The sequence below is a fragment of the Furipterus horrens genome, unplaced genomic scaffold (genome assembly GCF_987537825.1).
Source record: "Furipterus horrens unplaced genomic scaffold, mFurHor1.1.pri manual_scaffold_7, whole genome shotgun sequence".
NCBI classification, from domain to species: domain Eukaryota; kingdom Metazoa; phylum Chordata; class Mammalia; order Chiroptera; family Furipteridae; genus Furipterus; species Furipterus horrens.
This window is the reverse complement of record NW_028327177.1, coordinates 103220577-103240444: the sequence shown is the minus strand read 5'-3', so window position 1 is coordinate 103240444 and position 19868 is coordinate 103220577. Positions and strand designations below refer to the sequence as shown.

Here is a 19868-nt window from a genome sequence, read left to right as displayed (position 1 = left end):
GATCCCTGCCCCCATCTCCTGACTATTCTGTCTTCCCAGGATGGTCGTGTGTTCATTTGGACCTGTGACGATGCCTCAAGCAATACGTGGTCCCCCAAACTACTGCACAAGTTCAATGACGTTGTGTGGCACGTGAGCTGGTCCATCACAGCCAACATCCTGGCTGTCTCAGGTGGAGATAATAAGGTACACCCCATTCCCATGACCTGATGAACAGGGCTCCATTTGTCTTTACTTCACCCCCTGGAGAGTGCTGTCGAGTATCCCCATCTAATGGCAAGCTTTGGGAGAACCTTAATGAGGACTACATTTTAAGCATGTGTCCCAATTACATCCTTAAATCTTACTATGTATGTCCCAGGCTTACAGATAGGAATGAAGCTGACAGGTGACTCAACTTGTAGAGGAGCCACAAAGCTATTAGGTGACAGGGCCAATACTCAGGCCCAAGTTAAATCCAAAGCCACTGCCCTACTAGTCCATCACCCCAACCATTTGACTACCTTAATTTCATGATGCCAATTAGCTCTGCCCCAAAAGTAAGTAGATTAGAAAAATAACTAATAAAAGCAAAATGATTGGGTGGTGGAGTGGTTGTTAGAATCCCTAAGAGACATATTTCTAAAAATCAGTACAGTTCATGAGTACTTACTATGCACAAAGGGAGGGTCATGGAGCCCAAGTGACTACTGGAAACTTAGTAAAACAAAGACGAGCACACAGCAAGTTGCACCAGAGCAAATGACCTTGAAAAATCATCATGACCACTGCATTTGAAACTTACCTTATAAAATTAGGGATGCTCTTCCTTAGAGAAGTTGACCAAACAGGTGGCAGTGGCTTGTTACTTCTTCCTTTCTGCAGGCAGCTTTCTTGTTTTTTCAATTGTGCTAAAATACATATAACATAAACTATATCATCTTAACCATTTTTAAGTGTACAGTTCAGTAGCATTGAGTACATTCACACTGTTGTGCAATTATCACCATCATCCATCCCATGAACTCTTCATCTTCCCAAACTGAAACTCTGTACCCATTAAACAAGAACTCCCTATTTCACTTTCCCCAGCCCCTGGCAACCACCATTTTACTTTCTGTCTAGGAATTTGACTATTCTAGCAATTTCATGTAAGTGAAATCATACAGTATTTGTCTTTTTATAACTGGTTTATTTCCCCCAACATACTGTCTTCATCTGTGTTGTAGCATGCATCATAGTTTCCTTTATAAGGCTAAATAATTTTTATTATAACACATTCTATTTATCCATTCACCTATTTTTTTAATTACAGTTGACGTATATTAGTTTCAGATGTATAAATAGTGATTAGACATTCATATAACTGAGTGAGCACCCCGATAAATCTAGTACCCATCTGACACCATACATGGTTATCACAATATTTTTTATGCTGTATTTTACATCTTGTGACTGTATCTATCTATAACTGGCAATTTGTACTTCTTAATCCCTTCACCTTTTTTGCCTCTCCCTTGTAGCCCCTTCTCATCTGGTAATCATCAGTTTGTTTTCTGTATCTGTTAGTTTGTTTCTGTTTTGTCTTCTCAATTATTTTTTTTTTTTAGATTCCACATGTAAGTGGAGTCATATAGTATTTGTCTTTCTCTGACTTATTTCATATGGCATAATACCTTCTTGATTCATCCATGTTGTTGCAAATAGCAACGTTTCATTCTTTTTTATGGCTGAGGAATATTCCATGTATATGTGTACCATTATTCTTTTTCTATTCATCTATCAGTTGACACTTAGGTTGCTTCTATATCTTGGTTATTATAAATAATGCTGCAGTGAACATAGGGGTGAATATCTTTTCAAGTTGATGTTTGGCTTTCTTCAGATAAACACTCAGAAGTGGAATTGCTGGGCCATGTGGTAGTTCTATTTTTAATTTTTTGAGGAACCTCCATACTATTTTTCATAGTGGCTGCATCAATTTACAGTCCCACCAGCAGTCTCCAGGGGTTTTCTTCACATCCTCACCAACATCTGTTGTTTGTTTATTTATTGATGCTAGCCATATGGCAGGTATGAGTTACTATCTCATTATGGTATTTCCCTGATAAGTAATGGGATTAAGCATCTTTTAATGTACCTGTTGGCTCTGTGTATGTCCTTTCGGGAAGAGTGCCTATTCACATCCTCTGCCCATTTTTTAATTGAATTGTTTGTTTTTTGGTGTGAGGTTGTATGAGTTCCTTACATATTTTGGATGCTAACCTTTTATTGAATATATCTTGGTGAATATCTTCCATTTAGTAGGTTGTCTCTTCATTTTGTTGATGGTTTCCTTCACTGTGCAAAAACTTTTTAGTTTGATGTAGTCCCATCTGTTTATTTTCTCTTTTGTTTCCCTTGCCTGAGAAGACATGTCCAAAAAATAATACATCTTAAGAGTGATGTCAGAGAGTTTACTGCCTGTGTTTTCTTCAAGGAGTTTTATGATTTCAGGTCTTAAAATTTTAACTGTTTAATCCACTTTGAGTGAAATAAAGTAGTATAGTTTCAATTCTAAATGATAGCTTTTCTGGGTAGAGTAATTTTGGTTGTAGGTCTTTGCCTTTCATCACTTTGAATATTCAGTGCCAACCCTTTTTGGCCTACAAACTTTCTCTTGAGAAATCAGCTGATAGTAGTTTTATGGGAGCTCCCTTCCACATAACTAACTACTTTTCTCTTGCTACTTTAAGATTTTCTCTTTATCTTTAACCTTTGGCAATTTAATTATATGTTTCTTGGTGTGGACCTCTTTGGGTTCACAGAAAGTTTGGGACTTTCTCTGCTTCCTGGACTTGAATGTTTGTTTCCTTCACCAGGTAGGAAATTTTTCAGTCATTTCTTCAAGTAGAGTTTCAATCCCTTGCTTTCTCTCTTCTCCTTCCGGTACTCCTATGATATGTATGTTAGTATGCTTGATGTTGTCCCAAAAGTCCCTTAAACAATTCTCAATTTTTTAATTTTTTTCTTTTGCTGTTACAGTTGGATACTTCCTGATCACTAATTCGATCCTCTGCTTCATCTAATCTGCTGTTGACTCTTCTAATGTATTCTTTTCAGTTATTGTATTCTTCGATTCTTACTGGTTCTTTTTTATGCTTTCTCTTTGTTGAAGTTCTCACTAAGTTCATCTATTTGTCCCTTAAGTTCATTCTCGTCGTCGGCAGCCGTCCGTCTAGAGAGACGATGGTGTAGCTTCTTAAGAGTCTATCTGCACCGCCAAGAATGGCTGTGCAGTCCGACTCGGGAGTGACACGGTATCTGTCTCCTCCCGTGTTGAATCGACATCTTGCGATGACGCTGGAGTGTCCTCTCCAGTGGAGCTGAAGCTACAGAGCCTGGGCAGGGTGATATGGAGGGTCTGCTGTTGCCCATGCAGCAGACCCCCCCTCTCTTCGCAGCTGAAGGATCTAAGGGAAAGACGGAGTCAATACAGCTTAGCTTCAGGTGCGCCGCAGGAGTTGCCGGTGTTGACTACAACGTCAAACCGCCTTAGGGACTCCGGCTCCGGATTTTCTGTCGGGGTTTACTCCCTTAGCCTTTCCCCTGAAGAGGTATGCCGCAAGGCAGCGGAGGTTTTTCGGAATCAGAGTTTTCCTTCTCTGATGTGCCCTGACTGGAAGATCGAACCAGCGACACTTAGCTCGCAGGCCGACGCTCAATCCACTGAGCCGAACCAGCCAGGGCAGAGTTTTGAACTCTGTATCTGATAGATTACTTGTCTCCATTTCATCTAGTTTTTTTCTGCAGTCTTATCCTGTTCTTTCATATGGGACATTTTTCTAGTCCTCATTTTTGCTGTCTTACGTGTTTGTTTCTATGTATTAGGTAGAGCTGCTAAATCTCCCAGTCTTGGAAGGGTGGCCTTATGTAGTAGGTGTCCTCTGGATCCCAATTGTGCAGTCTCCCTGGTCACCTGAGCAGAGTACTCAGAGGTGTACCTGTGTGGATTGTGTGTGCCTGCTTGTTGTAGTTAAGCTTTTATTGCTGTTGGCATGTCAGTGGGTGGATTGACACTCAGGTCGACTGGATGTGAGGGCTGGCCATGACTACAGTGGACAAGCTGTTATGCAGGGGCTGACCCTATGGAGTGAGAGTCGCTTTTACAGCACTCTAGGGCCAGTCAAGTTCAACCTTTGAGTGTGTCATTTGTGAAGCTGGTTGAGTAGTGCTCCAGGGTGGTTCTAGAGCCTCTTGGGGTCTCCAGTGCAACTCAAGGTCAGTAATCGCTTGTGCCTTGTTTGGGGCCACCTGGTAGAAGCTACAAAGTGAATTACAGTTGGTTGCCACTTGTACTGAGCTTGGAGATAACTTGAGAGGCTGTGCTGTGAACCAAGGCTGGCCACCACCAGTACCAGACTTGTGGCCACTTGTTGAAGCTACATTCCAAGTCAAGACCAGCAGGTTGGGACTGATCACCCCTGTACCAGGCTTGGGGCTGCTTAGCGAGTGGTATAAGGGACACCTAGGGCAGCCACTGCTAGTTTGGGGTTTGTGGACCTTTGAGAGATTTTGGGAAAGTTTGTAGCATGAGCCAAGGCAGGCCACTTGTGTGGAAAAGCTACTGGAAGAGTTTCAGGCCCAGTGCTCAAGTTTGGTGGGGCAGGGTCTCAGAGAATCACCAGGGTGGGGCAAACAGTGTTAGGTCAATGGAGACCTCAGATGTAGTGCCTACCATCACTTCTGTCCCCTCACCCTTGTCTCTCCAGCCCTCACCCTAAAACTAGTCAGTTTCTCCCCATATGTCCTTGGTGATCTCCAGCTGTTGCCTTTACACTGGAGTTTATAGGAAATGTAAGTGAGTGAGTCCATGTGCAGGCCCATCAAGAGGATACCTAGGTCTCCAGCAGACCTCATCTCATTCGGACACAATCCCCACTTATTTTCACTGCCAGATATTATTAAGTCTCCTCTTCCTGACACTACATCCATGTCTGGAGAGCCCAGTGTGGGATGGGGACCCCTCACTCTTCAGGTGGACCTCCAAAGTTGAGAACCCCATCTGATTCTTAATCACCACACCATGAGTATGGGACCTGCTCGTTCTGCATCTCCACCCCTCCTACCAGTTATAAGTGTCCTGTTTAGCTAGACTTCAGTTGGTTTTTCATTATAGCTGTTCTGTAAGTTAATTTTGACGTGGCCTTCAGAGGAGGCGAGCACAGCATTTACCTACTCCACCATCTTGACTGGAAGTCCTATCATTTACCTGTTGGTGGTCATTGGGGTGCTTCCAGGCTGTTATGAATAATGCTGCTCTGCACATGGATGTACAGATAGTATTTCTTCAAGACCCTCTGCACCCTGACCTGTGTGGCTTAGTTGGGCATCATTCTGCAAGGCAAAAGGTCGCCAGTTCAATTCCTAGTCAGGGCACATGCCTGAGTTGCAGATTCAGTCTCTAGTCGGAGCACATTCAAGAGGCAGCCAGTCAATGTTTCTCTCTCACATTGATGTTTGTCTCCCTTTCTCCCCCTTCCCTCCCTTCCCCTTTCTCTAAAAATAAATTTAAAAAAAATTTTTTTTTAATTACAAAAAGGCCCTCTGTAGTCAGTTTTTATCCAGCCCGGGGTCCCTTCTATGTACAGTGGTCCCTGAAAAATCTAGCAGGCCCTTTCTCAAAGCCATAGAATTTTGGAACTGTAATGACTGCCAAAGGACAACTAATCCAACCCCCTTTTGTTTGTAGTGTGTGCCAGAGTTAGGAATAGAACCCAAGTTTGTTGGCACCCAATATAGACCAAGGGACCCTTACTCAGGCAGCCCCACGGTAGTGTTTACAAAGCAGTAAGCAAGTACTTTATTGTAAATTCTGTGTTTTGGGGTCTTATGTCACTATGCCTTTTAAAGTATATTTTATTGATTATGCTGTTACAGTTGTCCCAATTTCTTCTCCCTTTGTTCCCCTCCACCCAGTGACCTCCCTCCCTCCAGTTGTCCACCCCCCTTAGTCCATGCCCATTAGTTGTGCATATAGTTCTTCTCAACATCCTCCTGTCTACTCCACTCCGCCTGCTATGCTTCTTAATTCCTGTACCATCTCCCTCCCTTCCCCCACCTTCCACCTCCTGCTGATCTCCCAATATGTTCCCCATACCTGTAATTCTTTTCTCACTCTCGTTGCCTATTTAGTGTGCCTGTGTTTCAGTTCCCTAGCTTCTGTTGTTGGTTGTTGTGATACAGTTTTCATTTTAATGTTCACAGTTTTGATCTTCTTTTCTCCTAAACAAGTCCCTTTAACATTTCATGTAACAGTGGTTTGGATCTGATGAACTCCTTCAGTTTTACTTTGTCCTGGAAGCACTTTCTCTGCCCTTCTATTCTGAATGACAGCTTCGCTGGATAGAGTAATTGTGGTTAAAGGTTTTTGCTTTTCATTACTTTGAATATTTCTTTCCAGTCCCTTCTTGCCTGCAGTTTCTTTTGAGAAATAAATCGAGAGTCTTATTGGGACCCCTTTGTATGTAATTCTCTTCTTTTCTCTTGCTGCTTTTAAGATTCTCTCTTTATCCTTAATTTTTGACATTTAGATTATAATGTGTCTTGGTATGGTCCTCCCTGGGTCGTTTTTTTGGAACTCTCTGTGCTTCCTGGACCTGTAAGTCTATTTCCTTCCCCAAGTTAGGGAAGTTCTGCTTCGTTATATTTTCACATAATTTTTCAATTTCTAGTTCTTTTTCACCTTCTGGCAACCCTGTGATTTGGATGTTGGTTTCTGAGCCTCTCCTCATTTTTCATTTTCCTCACTTTACATTTCCTCTTTCTGCACTGGTTGACTGTTTGTTCCTTCCCTATGTTCCGATTTGTTGATTTGATCCCTGGTTTTCTTTCCCTCACCACTAGTTTCATAGGTGTTTTCGTTCATTTCAGCAGGACTAGCCTTCATTCCTTCCCTGTCTTGTTTCAGATCTGCTGTTATGTCTGTAAGCATTTTTATAACCAAAGCTCTGAACTGTGCCTCAGGAAGATTTCCTGTCTGCTACTTCATTAGATTAGATATTTGCTGTCTGGTCAGCTGCATCACCAGGATCTCTATTATGATCTGTGCCATCCTGACAGTTCTGTGTTTACCTTTGCTTCCTGGGCGGGGCTGTCTCACCTCCTATGCTGTAGGGGGCGGAGCCCCGTGCACTTGTCACAACCAGGCACCCATCTCACCACACTGTGGCGTTTTGTGGGGGGGCGGGGATCCAAAATGAATTCTTCCCATTCACTCTCTGCTGAGAGACTGGGAGCCCTCCTCCATCCCCACGCCCTCCGGCCCTCACAGTCCAAGGCAATGGGGGTCTGCCTTCCCTGGCATTGGAATCATGAGCTGACGGGTTTGGTCTGCAGCTGGGGGTGCTCCCCTGGCGCTTCTCGCCTCCCCTTAAGTACGGGTGTCTGTGCTTACTGCTGTCCTGCTGCCGTCGCTGCACAGCTTGACCTCTCCTCCCCGGCTTTGCCCCTCCTACCCATCTGGACGAGCACCACTTCTTTATAACTTTATACATTGGACTTCCATGTAGCTTTATTTTTTGGAACTTCTGGTTATTTCTGGTTTTGTCATAGTTGTATTTCTTCTTAGTTGTGGAGGGAGATGGAGCGTGTCAGTCTAGGCCTCCATCATGGCCAGAAATCCTTTTTTTTTTTTCGTTTTGAGGTGGTTATAAATTACTTCTTTGGTGTAAGGAAGACACAACTTGTCTACATACGCCTCCATCTTGGCCGGAAGTCTTACTCTTCTTTATAAGCCTGTTTCCTATTAAAAACTCAACTTTATTGCTGTCTCCATAGCAATCCTTCATTAGATTTAGTATGTTTTCATTCCAGAGCTTCCTGCGTAGTACATGTTTAGTAAATAAAAATCTGTCCCTAACGCAGGAATTCTTAGAATCATTGTTAATCAAATTATTATGTTTACATAGCTTTAGGTAGTTTTTATTAGGTTATGATTTTTTTAATGCAGTCTCCTAATTTTCACACTTCAGGGCAAAACTTTTCAGCTCTTTATTGTTTCTTCTACTGTTGACTTAGTGTAGAAGTAACATACTTACTGATCTACTTCCTTTCTCTACCACAGTTCTCAAATGTTAACATTGCTGAACTTCTTAATACACAGATTTCTAACCCCACCCCCAGAGTTTCTGAATCAGTGGGTCTGAGCTGTAACCCCAAAATTTGCAGTTTACACAAGCTCCCAGATGATGCAGATGCCCTGGTCTTAGGGGCCACACTTTGAGAGTCACTGCTCTTTACCACCCCACATCCTCTCACTGAAGCTATAGCAACATGGTCAGAACAGCATCTATATTTACATCATTGTTATTATTTTGTTCTAATGATGTAAATTATTTACACCATTGCTGACTCAGTTGCTGTTATTCATACTCCTTTTCGCTGTTTTTTTTTTTCTCCAGTTTCACAAAGATATGATTCACATATATTGCTGCATAAGTTTAAAGTGGATGGCATAAATGATATGACTTACATGCTGTAAACTGACTACTGCTATAGGTTTAGTTAGTGTCCATCATCTCATAAATACAATAAAAAGAGAAAAAAAATTTTTTTCCTTGTAAGAACTTAGGATTTACTCTCAAGAATTTTCATATATATCATACAGCAGTGTTAACTTTAGTTATCATGTTGTATGTTACATCTCTAGTACTTATTTTGTGATTGGAAGTTTGTACCTTTTGACTACCTTTTTTCTGTTCCCGCAACACTGTAACCCCACCACCCACCCCCACATATCTGGTAAAAAAAAAAAAAGCAGATCACTTTTTCTGTGAGTTGGGTTTGGGTTTGGGTAAGGGGCACAGATTCCACATATGTGAAATCATATAGTATTTGTCTTTATGTGTCTGGTTTATTTCACTTAGCATAATGCCCTCAGGATCCATGCATGTTGTCACAAGTAGCAGGATTTCCTCATTTTCTATGGCTGAAAAATATTCTATTATGTATGTAATTGTATATGTATATATACATATCGATATATATACACAATGGAATACATATATATACACATACATACACACACATCACAATGTCTTTATCCATAGAAATTCACTTAGATTGTTTTCATGTCTTGGCCATTGTAAATAATGCTGCTATGAATATAGGAGTCTATTCAAATTAGTGTTTTTGTTTTCTTTGGATAAAAATCCAGAAATAGTGTTTCTGGGTCATATATTCTATTTTTTAATTTTTGAGGATCCTTCATATTATTTTCCATAGTGGTTGCACTAATTTACATTCCCAGGGACAGTACAAGAGGGTTCTCTTTCTCCACAGCCTCGTCAGCATTTTTAATCTCTCATCTTTTAGATGATAGCTAGTCTAACCAATGTGAGGTAGGGATTTGCATTTCCCTAATAATGAGCATCTTTTCATGTACCTGTTGTCCTTTTGTATATCTTTGGAGAAATGTCTATTCATGGGTTTGGGTTTTTTGGGCCTGTTTTAATTGGAATATTTGATTTTTTTTGCTATTGAGTTGTATGAGTCTTTATGTATTTTGATATTAATCCCTTATCAGATAAATGGTTTGCAAATATGTTTTCCCATTCTTTGTCGATGGTTTCTTTTACTATGCAGAAGCTTTCTGGTTTGATATAATCTCACTTATTTTGGATTTTGTGGCTTATGCTTTAGGTGTTATATCTAGAAAGTCATTGCCAAAACCCATGTCAAGGAACTTTTTTTCTAAATTTTCTGCTGAGAGTTTCATTGTTTCAGGTACATTTAAGTCTGCAATCCATTTCAAGTTAATTTTCATGAGTGGTGTAAGATAGGTGCCTTGGTTTGTTTTTCTACATGTGGATGCCCAATTTTCCCAGGATCATTTATTGAAAAGACTGTCCTCCATTGAGTACTCTTGGCTTCCTTGTCAAATACCAGTTGTCCATATATGCTTAGGTTATTTCTGAGCTTTTAATTCTGTTCCATTGATCTGTTTGTTTTTATGCTAGTACCATATTGTTTTGTTTACAAGGTTTATAGTATAGCTTGAAATCAGGAGGTTTGATAACTCCCACTTTGTTCTTTCTCAAGATTGACCCAATTGTGACAGAGAGGGGGCAGAGGCTTCCAACAATCAGCACTCAGATCTTGGCAGACCCAGTTCCCACATGCAGAGTAGTCCCAACCAATGGCTTTGCTCATCAGTAGAACAAAGTCAAGGGCACAGTTTGATCAGGAAACTTGGTGGGTGTAGATCACCTAATTCAGGTCCCCAAACGAGGAGTTTTGCCCACTCTGGTGAGTCATAGCCCTACCTGCTGCAGAGTGTGGCCCATGCAGGAAGGGCTGATAAGAGCCCCTCGGATCCACATGTCCCGTCAACTGTATAGCTGAGAGGAAGGTGGACAGGCAGAGCTGACTGCCTCCAGGGCAAAGCCAGTAGCCCCTTTTGGCCAGGAAATTTGGGGCACAGACCAGCTACAGTCAAAGTCACAAAAATCATGAGTGGACTTAGGAGATGCTTTTCCCAATGAGCCCAGGAAAGAATACTAATTTGTAGTCCCCCTTATTGCTGAATACAGTCCTTAGACCAGGGAAGCTGTGTATGTCCTCAAATAGCCCTGCTTATAGTGCACTGGAATCAAAAGCACAGACTAGGGCTTCTCCTGTCTGCAGAGCCAAACAAGTGACCTCACCTGACCAAGATATTCTGTATACTCTTGCCTGATTTGGGTCCCCAAATGAACTCAGCATGCTGTCCCATTGTCCCACCAGGGCAGGGAAACTAATTCATAGCCCCATCTACTGTTGAGTAGAGTGCCCAGCCTCAACCATGTAGTAAGTCTGACCAGAGAATCCAGGCAACCATGAAGCTCATTTTACAGACTCACTTGGGCAGGTAACCAAGCCAGCAGTCATATCCAGCTATTCTCAGCCATTGGCAAGAGCTCAAACAGCTGCCTTGCCCAAAGATATTACCAGCAGACATGTCCAGAAACCCAAACTGAGCTAGCTGGTAAAGAACTCTCTGCCAAAGTGAACCTGTAAAGTCTAGAAGAGGAGACCACTTCAATGCACAGATACCAACATAAGATATCAAAGATCATTTAAAAACCAGGTAAATATGATACCACCAAAGAAAACTAATAAAGCTCTAGTAACTGATACTAAAGAAATGAAGATCTATGAACTATCAGGTAAAGAATTCAGAATAATCCTTTTGAAGTTCAGTGAACTACAAGAATATACAACAAAATGAAGTTAGTTAAACAATACATGAACAAAACAAAGCAATAGAAACCATCAAAAAATAAGAAGCTTAAATCCTAGAGCTGAGGATTTGTCATTGGGGCAAAACCAGAGTAGTCTCCCACAAAGCAGTGACCCACAGCTGGATGTCATCCTTGTGCTCTCTTCCCTCTGGAAGAGCTGTAGTTTCAGTATGGCGCAAACCTACCTGGGGGAAGAGTGGTGCAGTTAGCATGTGGCCATCCCTCTTACTGCAGTATGGCCTGGTCTCTGGTGCAAGGGGTGCGTGCATCAGCCTCACTCCCATGTTCTAGAAGTCTCTTAATGGTGTCTTGTCCATGAATAGTTGTTCTTTTGAAGGGGAGTGAAATCATTTGGAACTACCCATGTTACCATCTTGATGATGTTACTTTTTTTTTTTTAATCTGTAGATTTTTATGCTTTTTCTTCTGTTTTGATGGGATTTCAGTGGGGGAAACCAGATAAGCCCTGTTTGCCCACAAGGCTATGAGCCATGGTTCTTTATGGGGCTCATGGCCCTCATTAGGGGATGCAGGGAGGTGAGAGTAGAGGGAAGCGGTGCTGACCTGTAATAGGCTGTGTGTGTGCTGGCTTGCAGGTGACCCTGTGGAAGGAGTCAGTCGACGGGCAGTGGGTGTGCATCAGTGACGTCAACAAGGGCCAGGGTTCTGTATCTGCTTCAGTCACAGAGGGCCAGCAGAACGAGCAGTGACAAGCGGGGCCCAGCTTCCCACCTGCCAGTTCCTGGACTGCCCCTTCCTGGGCCAAGCAGCCAAACAGCTGGGAGGAAGAGCTCCAAACTCCAACAACATTACTTTCCTAGGAATAGTTAAACCTACAACCAGATTGATCATCTGCCTTAACATGATTTGATATGGTTTGTAATTTACTATCTGGCTGACAGCACTCATAAGGGAAAAACTATTATTTTAAAATATTTTTCGGCCATTTTTATGTACCTTTTGGGTTCAGGCGTTATTTGGGAAGTTTTGTTTCTGTAGTAATTAAACATGTTGCTTATAATTCTCCTTACATTATCCTCTCTAAAAAGTTCATTTTGACTTGTTGGTCAACATCAACCAAGTCCTTGTTGGCCTGGCCAAACCCTACCCACAAACCTGGTCATCCTTGTGATTCAGTTTATACAGAAGGTACCATATAAAGCACTGTAAAAGGAGTGCTAGACGTGGTCTTTGGTTACAGGGCCTGTAATCCTGGCTCTGCTACTGATCCTCTGCATACACATCCTCTTCTGTAGAACAAGACTGATAAAGTCTGCCCTACAGAATGTTTGCAAGATTCAAATGAGCTAATACATGCGGGTGACCCACAAAATGCCATGCAAATGCAGGATAGTACTAACCAAATACCAATAGTTAAGAGACCAGCCAAAAAAGAGGGCACAATTCATTCAGTTTATTGACACTTTCAGAGATAGGAGGGGCCTGTGATAGAGACCATAGTTCTGATCTGAATTGACCCTGAATCAAGTGTCACATCTCAGCAGGAATGCTCACCTTAATCAGCATGACAATAGCTACCATTTACTGAGACCTGCTGTGAGCTGGCAGTAGACTTGACTCTTTCTCACACATTAAGCAGCACAACAGACCTGTAGGTATATACCCCCAATCTACTGAGGAACTGGCACAGAAGGTTAGAGACCTGCCCAGGATTGACCATTGCTATGTTGGTAAAGCCAGTATTTGAGTCCTGATCCATCTTAATGCCAAAGTTAGTACTCTCTCAAAGTAGAATGAGGGACTCCTCAGCTGTTTTCTAAGGGATGGGGGTCACACCAGAGTTTGATATGAATACACTTAGATAAAAGGTCAAGCAGCTCACCTCAGGAGGCTGTGGGCACAGGTAAGCATGGCTCCCTATTCTTCTACCTGCTTCTCATCCTATTTTTCCACAGCAAAACCCCCGTTTTGAAAAAAAATGTTCAAGCTAATACATAAAATGGAAAATGGTGGAGCTAGTTTGGTTGAAGTGAGGATAGAGACCATAGCCCAGCCCAACCAGCCTCCCAAGTCATTCTACAAAATCCAAGCCTTTGGAGAACAATGTGAAAACTGGGGGGCGGGGCAGGGGGCTGTTACATGAGAAAAGAAGGCGACGTTGCATACATTTCTCAGTGGACACTCACTACACTGAATTCTAGTTAGCGTTGCATACATGTTTGCCTTCCCTATGCCTGGGCTTCCTAATGGTGTGAGGTACTGTCAACAAATGAATAATGAGAAGGGACTAGTTGGTTGGTGATCGATCAATGGGCTCCTGGCCATCTGCTCCATTTGTAGCTTACACCACCAAGGGTCAGTTAAGGTAATTTGTAGGTATACCACCTTCAACGGTTTATCCTTAGAGTAGTAAACCATTTGCCAGTCTTGGGGTGAGAAATCCCCCAAACTGTTACCACAAAATAGTCTAATTAAATGGATTTACTATGTTAACCTTCCCAGACAGTAGCCACCCCAAATGAGATGCATGTAAGGGTAATTTACAAGGTATAGAGCCCTGGCTAGTGTGGCTCAGTGGATTGGGTGCCAGCCTGCAAACCAAAGGGTTGCTGGTTTGACTCCCAGTCAGGGCACATGCTTGAGTTGTGGGCCGGCATCCCCAGTTGGGGGCGCACAAGAGGCAACCACACACTGGTATGTCTCTCCCTCCCTTCCCCTCTCTCTAAAAATAAATTAAAAAAAAAAAAAAAAAAGGTATAGAGTGCTCAATAGGGCAAAAGGCAGTAGCGACCACAACGATTTTTAATCCCTTCGCAAAAACAAAGCGACTAGCATAGCAAAAGAAACCTCCCAGACATTAAGGTAGTCCCTCAGACCACTGAACCTAAAGGAGTAGGGCCACACCATATTCATAGCCATAACACCTATATGTGATCTGCACTGGGGAAGGAAGGGGGTGGGTATGATCATTTGAGCCAGGTAACCAAAGAACTACCACCAAATAGTTATCCATTCTAAACAGACAAAACTCAGCAAGCCAATGAGAGAACAACTGTCAATGCTAGAAGTTTCACAGGCTTTCATTTATACATGAGTTCTACAGAAGAGGTTTCCACTTCCGCACATGAAGGATTAATAGCTATGCTTTTCCTCACACTAAACAACTAGAAAAGCACACAAGATACATGAAATACCTGCTTTCAGATATGTGACAACAGGCAGTATTTGGGAGAACAAAAACAAGGGAGAGGAGCACAACGTCCCAGCTTAACTACCTGGAGGCAGTTTCCAGGCCAAAGCACAGAGACAGAATCCAGAATCTGGTCTCACTGAGTTGAAGAGACAGGTAAGAGTTCAGGAAAGCTAAGCTACAACTTAAGGGGCAGAGTACTAGAGAAGAGGGAGCTTCTCAGAGCAAGCCCTTATCTGCAAAAGGGTCTCTTATAAAGAGTCTTTGACAAAGTACTAACTTGCATATATGAAAGCTGAAACTCTTCATGACTAGAAAGCAATAGACTGAATAATTCCTGGAAACTCACAAAGTGGGAATAGTTAATTTTCCAAAGAACCAGAATGCAACAACTGCATAAACACAGGACACTGAGTGGGGTCATAAGATATATATCTTAACAGATCTTAAATTAGGTCTATAGGAAAGGCTGCTCTGGATCTTAAAAGCAAGCCTTGAAAGGATCAAATTGATCCATAAATAATTTCACTTTGTGTCAGATTAAAGCCCAACACTCATCAAAGGAAAAAAAAAATTATCACGATAACAAAATTTACAATGTCCAGCAACCAATCCAAAATTACCATCATGCAAAGAAGCAGGAAACTTACCCATAACCAGGAAAAAAGAAAACATTAATAGACCATAGAAATGAAACCATGAATTAGCAGAGTAGGACCTTAAAAGAGCTATTTTAATGTTCAAAAGTTAACGGAAATAGAACATAAGAAAAATGGGAGATAAGAAATGCTGCAAATGGAATTTCTAGAAGTGAAAACTTCAGTATCTGTAGTGAAAATATACTGGATGGGAGTAAGAGCAGATTAGGCACAGTGGGAAATATACACTGAGTCTGAATACACAGCAATAGAAACCACAAACTGGAGCACAGAGAAAAAGGGACAAAAATGAACCAAGCAACTGGACTGTGGGACAATACCAAGTAGTCTAAAATGTGTAAATTGGAGTCCTGAAGAGAAAACAAATTTAAGGGGGACAGGTGAACAAAAATTTGAAGAAACAGCAAGGATTTTTCAAATTGCATTAAAACTATAACCCTACAGATCCAACAATATTGGAGACACCCAAGTAAAAAAAATACTAAACACACACACCCCATAATAAAATTACCGATATTTTAAATTATTCAAGTAGCCAGAGAAAAAGACATATTACATACAAAGGAAAAAATATAGTCACCCCTTATCATATCAGCTGGTTTTGGATCTGGGCATTCAACCAACTACAGGTGAAAATATTCAGAAAAAAAAACCCAGAAAGTTCCAAAAAGCAAAACTTGATTCACCACCCACCAAATACTGTGCTGAGTCCACACCAAAGAAGTGGTATAAAGGCATACTCTGCTGTAGCCTATATGTAAAAATATGTTATATACAGTACTCCACCATGTTACATAAGGCACTTGAGGATCTGCAGATTTGGGTTATCCACAGTAGTCCTGGAACCAATCCCCCACAGATACTGAGAGATAACTCTATAAGAATGTCAACTTCTGCAAATCATAAGAAATGCAAGATACTATGCAAACCATAAGAAAATCAACATCGATTCAGACTTCTGGCCAGGAGGGAGACATAGTAGACACGCTGCATCTCCCTCCACAACTAAGAAGGAATACAACTACTTCAAAACTGGAGACAACCACAAGTTCCAGAAAACTGAGCTGCATGGAAGTCCAACAAATAACAATATAAAGAAGAAATATCCAAACAGGAGGGGCGGAGCTGGGGTGGAGAGGATGTGGTATGGAGGTGGCGGCGACGGCAATGACAGTAGCTGTGGCCAGCCAGCGGAAAGTACAGTCACACATTTTAAAAAGTAGGGAGGGACACCTGGGGAGCACTCCCAGCACCAGACCAAACCTCACAGCTCACGGTTCCAGCACCAGGGAAAATAAAGCCTCATTTCTTCTGACTGTGAAAACCAGTGGGGGTTGGAGCAGAGGAAGAAACTGCCAGTCTCTCAGCAGAGTCCATTTGTTTAGAGGGCCCCCACAGTCCTAGAATAACCACAGACCCACCCGCTCTGGGAACCTTGGCTAGGGCAACAGCTAGAGTGGCACCAGTCCCATAGAGGAAGGAGGAGAAATGCCTGGAAAGGGGGCAAGTGCTGAGCAAGTGGCACTGTTCCCACTCAGGCCCCTCCCCCACATACAGTGCCACAACGTGGTGAAACAGGTCAACCCAAACTGAAGAATACCTAAGGCTCCACCCCTTACAAAACAGGTGTAACAGCTCTACCTAAGGCACAGGCAAACACAGAAAGTTGTCAAGTTGAGTAGTCAGAGAAGTATGGCCCAAAAGAGGGAGCAGGTCAAGGTTCCAGTGGGAGAACTGAGCGATGAGGAGACAGCCAACCTAACAGATGCAGAGTTCAAAACACTGGTGATAATGCTCACAGGCTTGACAGACATGCCTGAGTATGACAAACATAAGGGAAGAAGTGAAGGCTATGCTAAATGAAACAAAGGAAAATCCACATTAAACCAATGGTAAAGGAAAGAAAGTCAGGGAAGGAAACCAATGGTGAAGGAAAGGAAGCTGGGGTTCAAATCAACGATTTGGAATATAAGGAAGAAATAAACAGCCACAGTCGGCCAGTACAAAATGAAGAAACCTATTGAAAAAAAAAAAAGGCTTAGGAACCTCTGGGACAACTTTAAACATGCCAACATCCCAATTATAGGGGTGCCAAAAGGAGAAGAGGAAGAGCAAGAAACTGAAAACATGAAAAAATAATGAAGTAAAACTTCCCTAATTAGGCAAAGGAAATAAATATACAAGTGCAGGAAGTACAGAAAGTCCCAGACAAGTTGGATCCAAAGAGGACCACACCAAGACACTTCATAATTAAAATGCTAAAAGTTAAAGATAAAGAGAGAATCTTAAAAACATCAAGAGAAGAGAGTTACCTACAAAGGAGTTCCCATAAGATTATCAGCTGATTTCTCAAAAGAAACTTTGCAGGCAAGAAGGGACTGGCAAGAAATACGCAAAGTGATGAAAAGCAAAGGCCTACAACCAAGATTACTCTATCCAGCAAACCTATCATTTAGAATGAAAGGGCAGATAAAGTGCTTCCCAGACAAGGTAAAACTAAAGTAGTTCATCATCACCAAATCATTAATATATGAAATGTTAAAGGGACTTACTTAAGAAAAAAAAGATCAAAACTATGAACATTAAAATGGCAACAAACTCAGAACTATCAACAAAATCTAAAAAATAAAAACAAAAACAAACTAAGTAAACAACCAGAACAGGAACAGAATCATAAGTATGGAGCTCATTTGGAAGGTTATCAGCTGGGAGGGCTAAGAGGGAGAAATGGGGAAATGGTGCAGGGATTAAGAAGCATAATTGGTTGGTACAAAATAGACAGGGGGAAGTTAAGAATAGTATAGGAAAGTGTGAAGCCAAAGAACTTAAATGCACAACCCATAGACATGAACTAAGGGGCAGGTGGGACTGCTTGAGGGAAGGGGGGTACTGGGTGGAGGGGAGCAAAGGGAATAAAAATTGGGACTACGATAACAGCATAATCAATAAAATATAGTTTAAAAAATTATACATCACGATCAAGTGTGTTTCGTTCCAGGGATGCAAAGATGTGATTCAACACCCACGTATCAATCAAAGTGGTACACCGCATAATAAACTGAAAAAGTAGAAATAAATGAATACAGTAGTCCCTCTCAATATCGCGGTTCACTTATCGCGGCCTCACTGTATCGCGGGATTTTTAAAAGTATTATATTTAATTATTTATCACAGATTTTTCACTATATTGCAGGATTTTGAGGTACTGTATACGTATGTCATTTAAGTTACGTAGGTTTAAGAGTGTAGAATAAATGTAAGGTTCCTACTTCATGGGGGGGCGGGGGGGCTAGAATATAATACCCACGATAAGTGAGGGAATACTGTAAAGTTGTAGGATATAAAATCAATATTAAAAAATCTGTTGTATTTGTATATACTACCAATGAATCTGAAAGAAATGAAGAAAATAATCCTATTTACATTACAACAAAAAGAATAAAACACCTAGGAGTAAATTTAAGGAACTGAAAGACCTGTTCATTGAAAACCATAAGACATTGATGAAAGGAATTAAAGATGACACAAAGAAATGGAAAAATATTCTGTGTTCATGGATTGGAAGAACTACATTGTTAAAATATCCATATTACCTAAAGCAATCTACAGATTCAATGTAATATCAATGACATTTTTTGCAGAAATAGAAAAAATCCTAAAATTTGTATGGAACCACAAAAGATCCCAAATAGCCAAAGCAATCCTCAGAAAAAAAAACGAACCTGGAGGTATCACACTCCCCAATTTCAAACTACACTACAAAGCTATAGTAATCAAAAGAACAGTCTGATACTAACAGAAAAACAGACACAGAGACCAATGGAACAGATTGAGAGTCCAGAAATAAATTTACACATATATAGTCAACTAATTGACAACAAAAGAGCCAAGATAATACAATGGAGAAAGTCTCAATAAATGGTGTTGGGATACCTGGATAGCCACATGCAAAAGAATGAATCTAGACCACTATTTATTCCATGCACAAAAATTAACTCAAAATGGATTAAAGACTTGAATGTAAGACCTAAAACAATAAAATACATAGAAAAACACATGGGCACTAAGCTTCTGAACATCAGTCTCAGTGGTGTTTTTGTGAATTTGTCTCCAAAGGCAAGTGAAACAAAAACAAAAATAAAGAAATGGGACTACAGCAAACTAAAGAGCTTCCTCACAGCAAAAGAAACCAACAACAATACAAGAAAGGCAACCAATCAAATGGGAGAAGATATTTGCAAATGATACTTCTGAATAAACAGCTAACATCCAAAATATATAAAGAATTTGTGCAAAAAGAAAAGTGATTAAAATATGGGCAGAGGATCTGAATAGACACTTTATTAAGGAAGACATACAGATGGCCAACGGGTATATGAAAATATATTCAACATCACTAATTACTATAAAATGCAATCAAAACCACAATTAGGTATCATCTCACACCTGTTAAAATGGCTATTATCAAAAACACAACAAATAACAAGTGTTGTCAAGGATGTGGAGAAAAGGGACCCATCAAACACTGTTGGTGGAAATGTAAATTGGTGCGGCCACTATGGAAAACAGTATGCAAGTTCCTCAAAAAATTAAGAATAAAACTACCACATGACCCAGAATTCCTCTTCTGGGTATTTACCTGAAGAATATGAAAACAACAATTCGAAAAGATAAACATGCCCCTATGTTTATTGCAGTATTACTTGCAATAGCCAAGATATGGAAACAACCTTAGTGTCCCATCAATGGATAAGATGTGAGATATATAGATATAATGAAATACTGTTCTGCCATTAAAAAACTGAAATATTGCCATTT

General features: G+C 41.0%; 1 protein-coding gene across 1 annotated transcript in view; it reads left to right on the top strand.

Moving 5' to 3' along the window:
• SEC13 (SEC13 homolog, nuclear pore and COPII component) overlaps positions 1 to 12415 on the top strand; it is a 35929-nt gene extending 23514 nt beyond the window's left edge. Inside the window, exons 8-9 of the mRNA XM_090284168.1 lie at positions 40 to 186; positions 11837 to 12415. Of these exons, the coding sequence (XP_090140294.1) occupies positions 40 to 186; positions 11837 to 11950 (261 nt within the window). The 3' untranslated portion in view covers positions 11951 to 12415. The remainder of the gene's footprint in view (positions 1 to 39; positions 187 to 11836) is intronic.
• The last annotated feature ends 7453 nt before the right edge of the window (positions 12416 to 19868 follow it).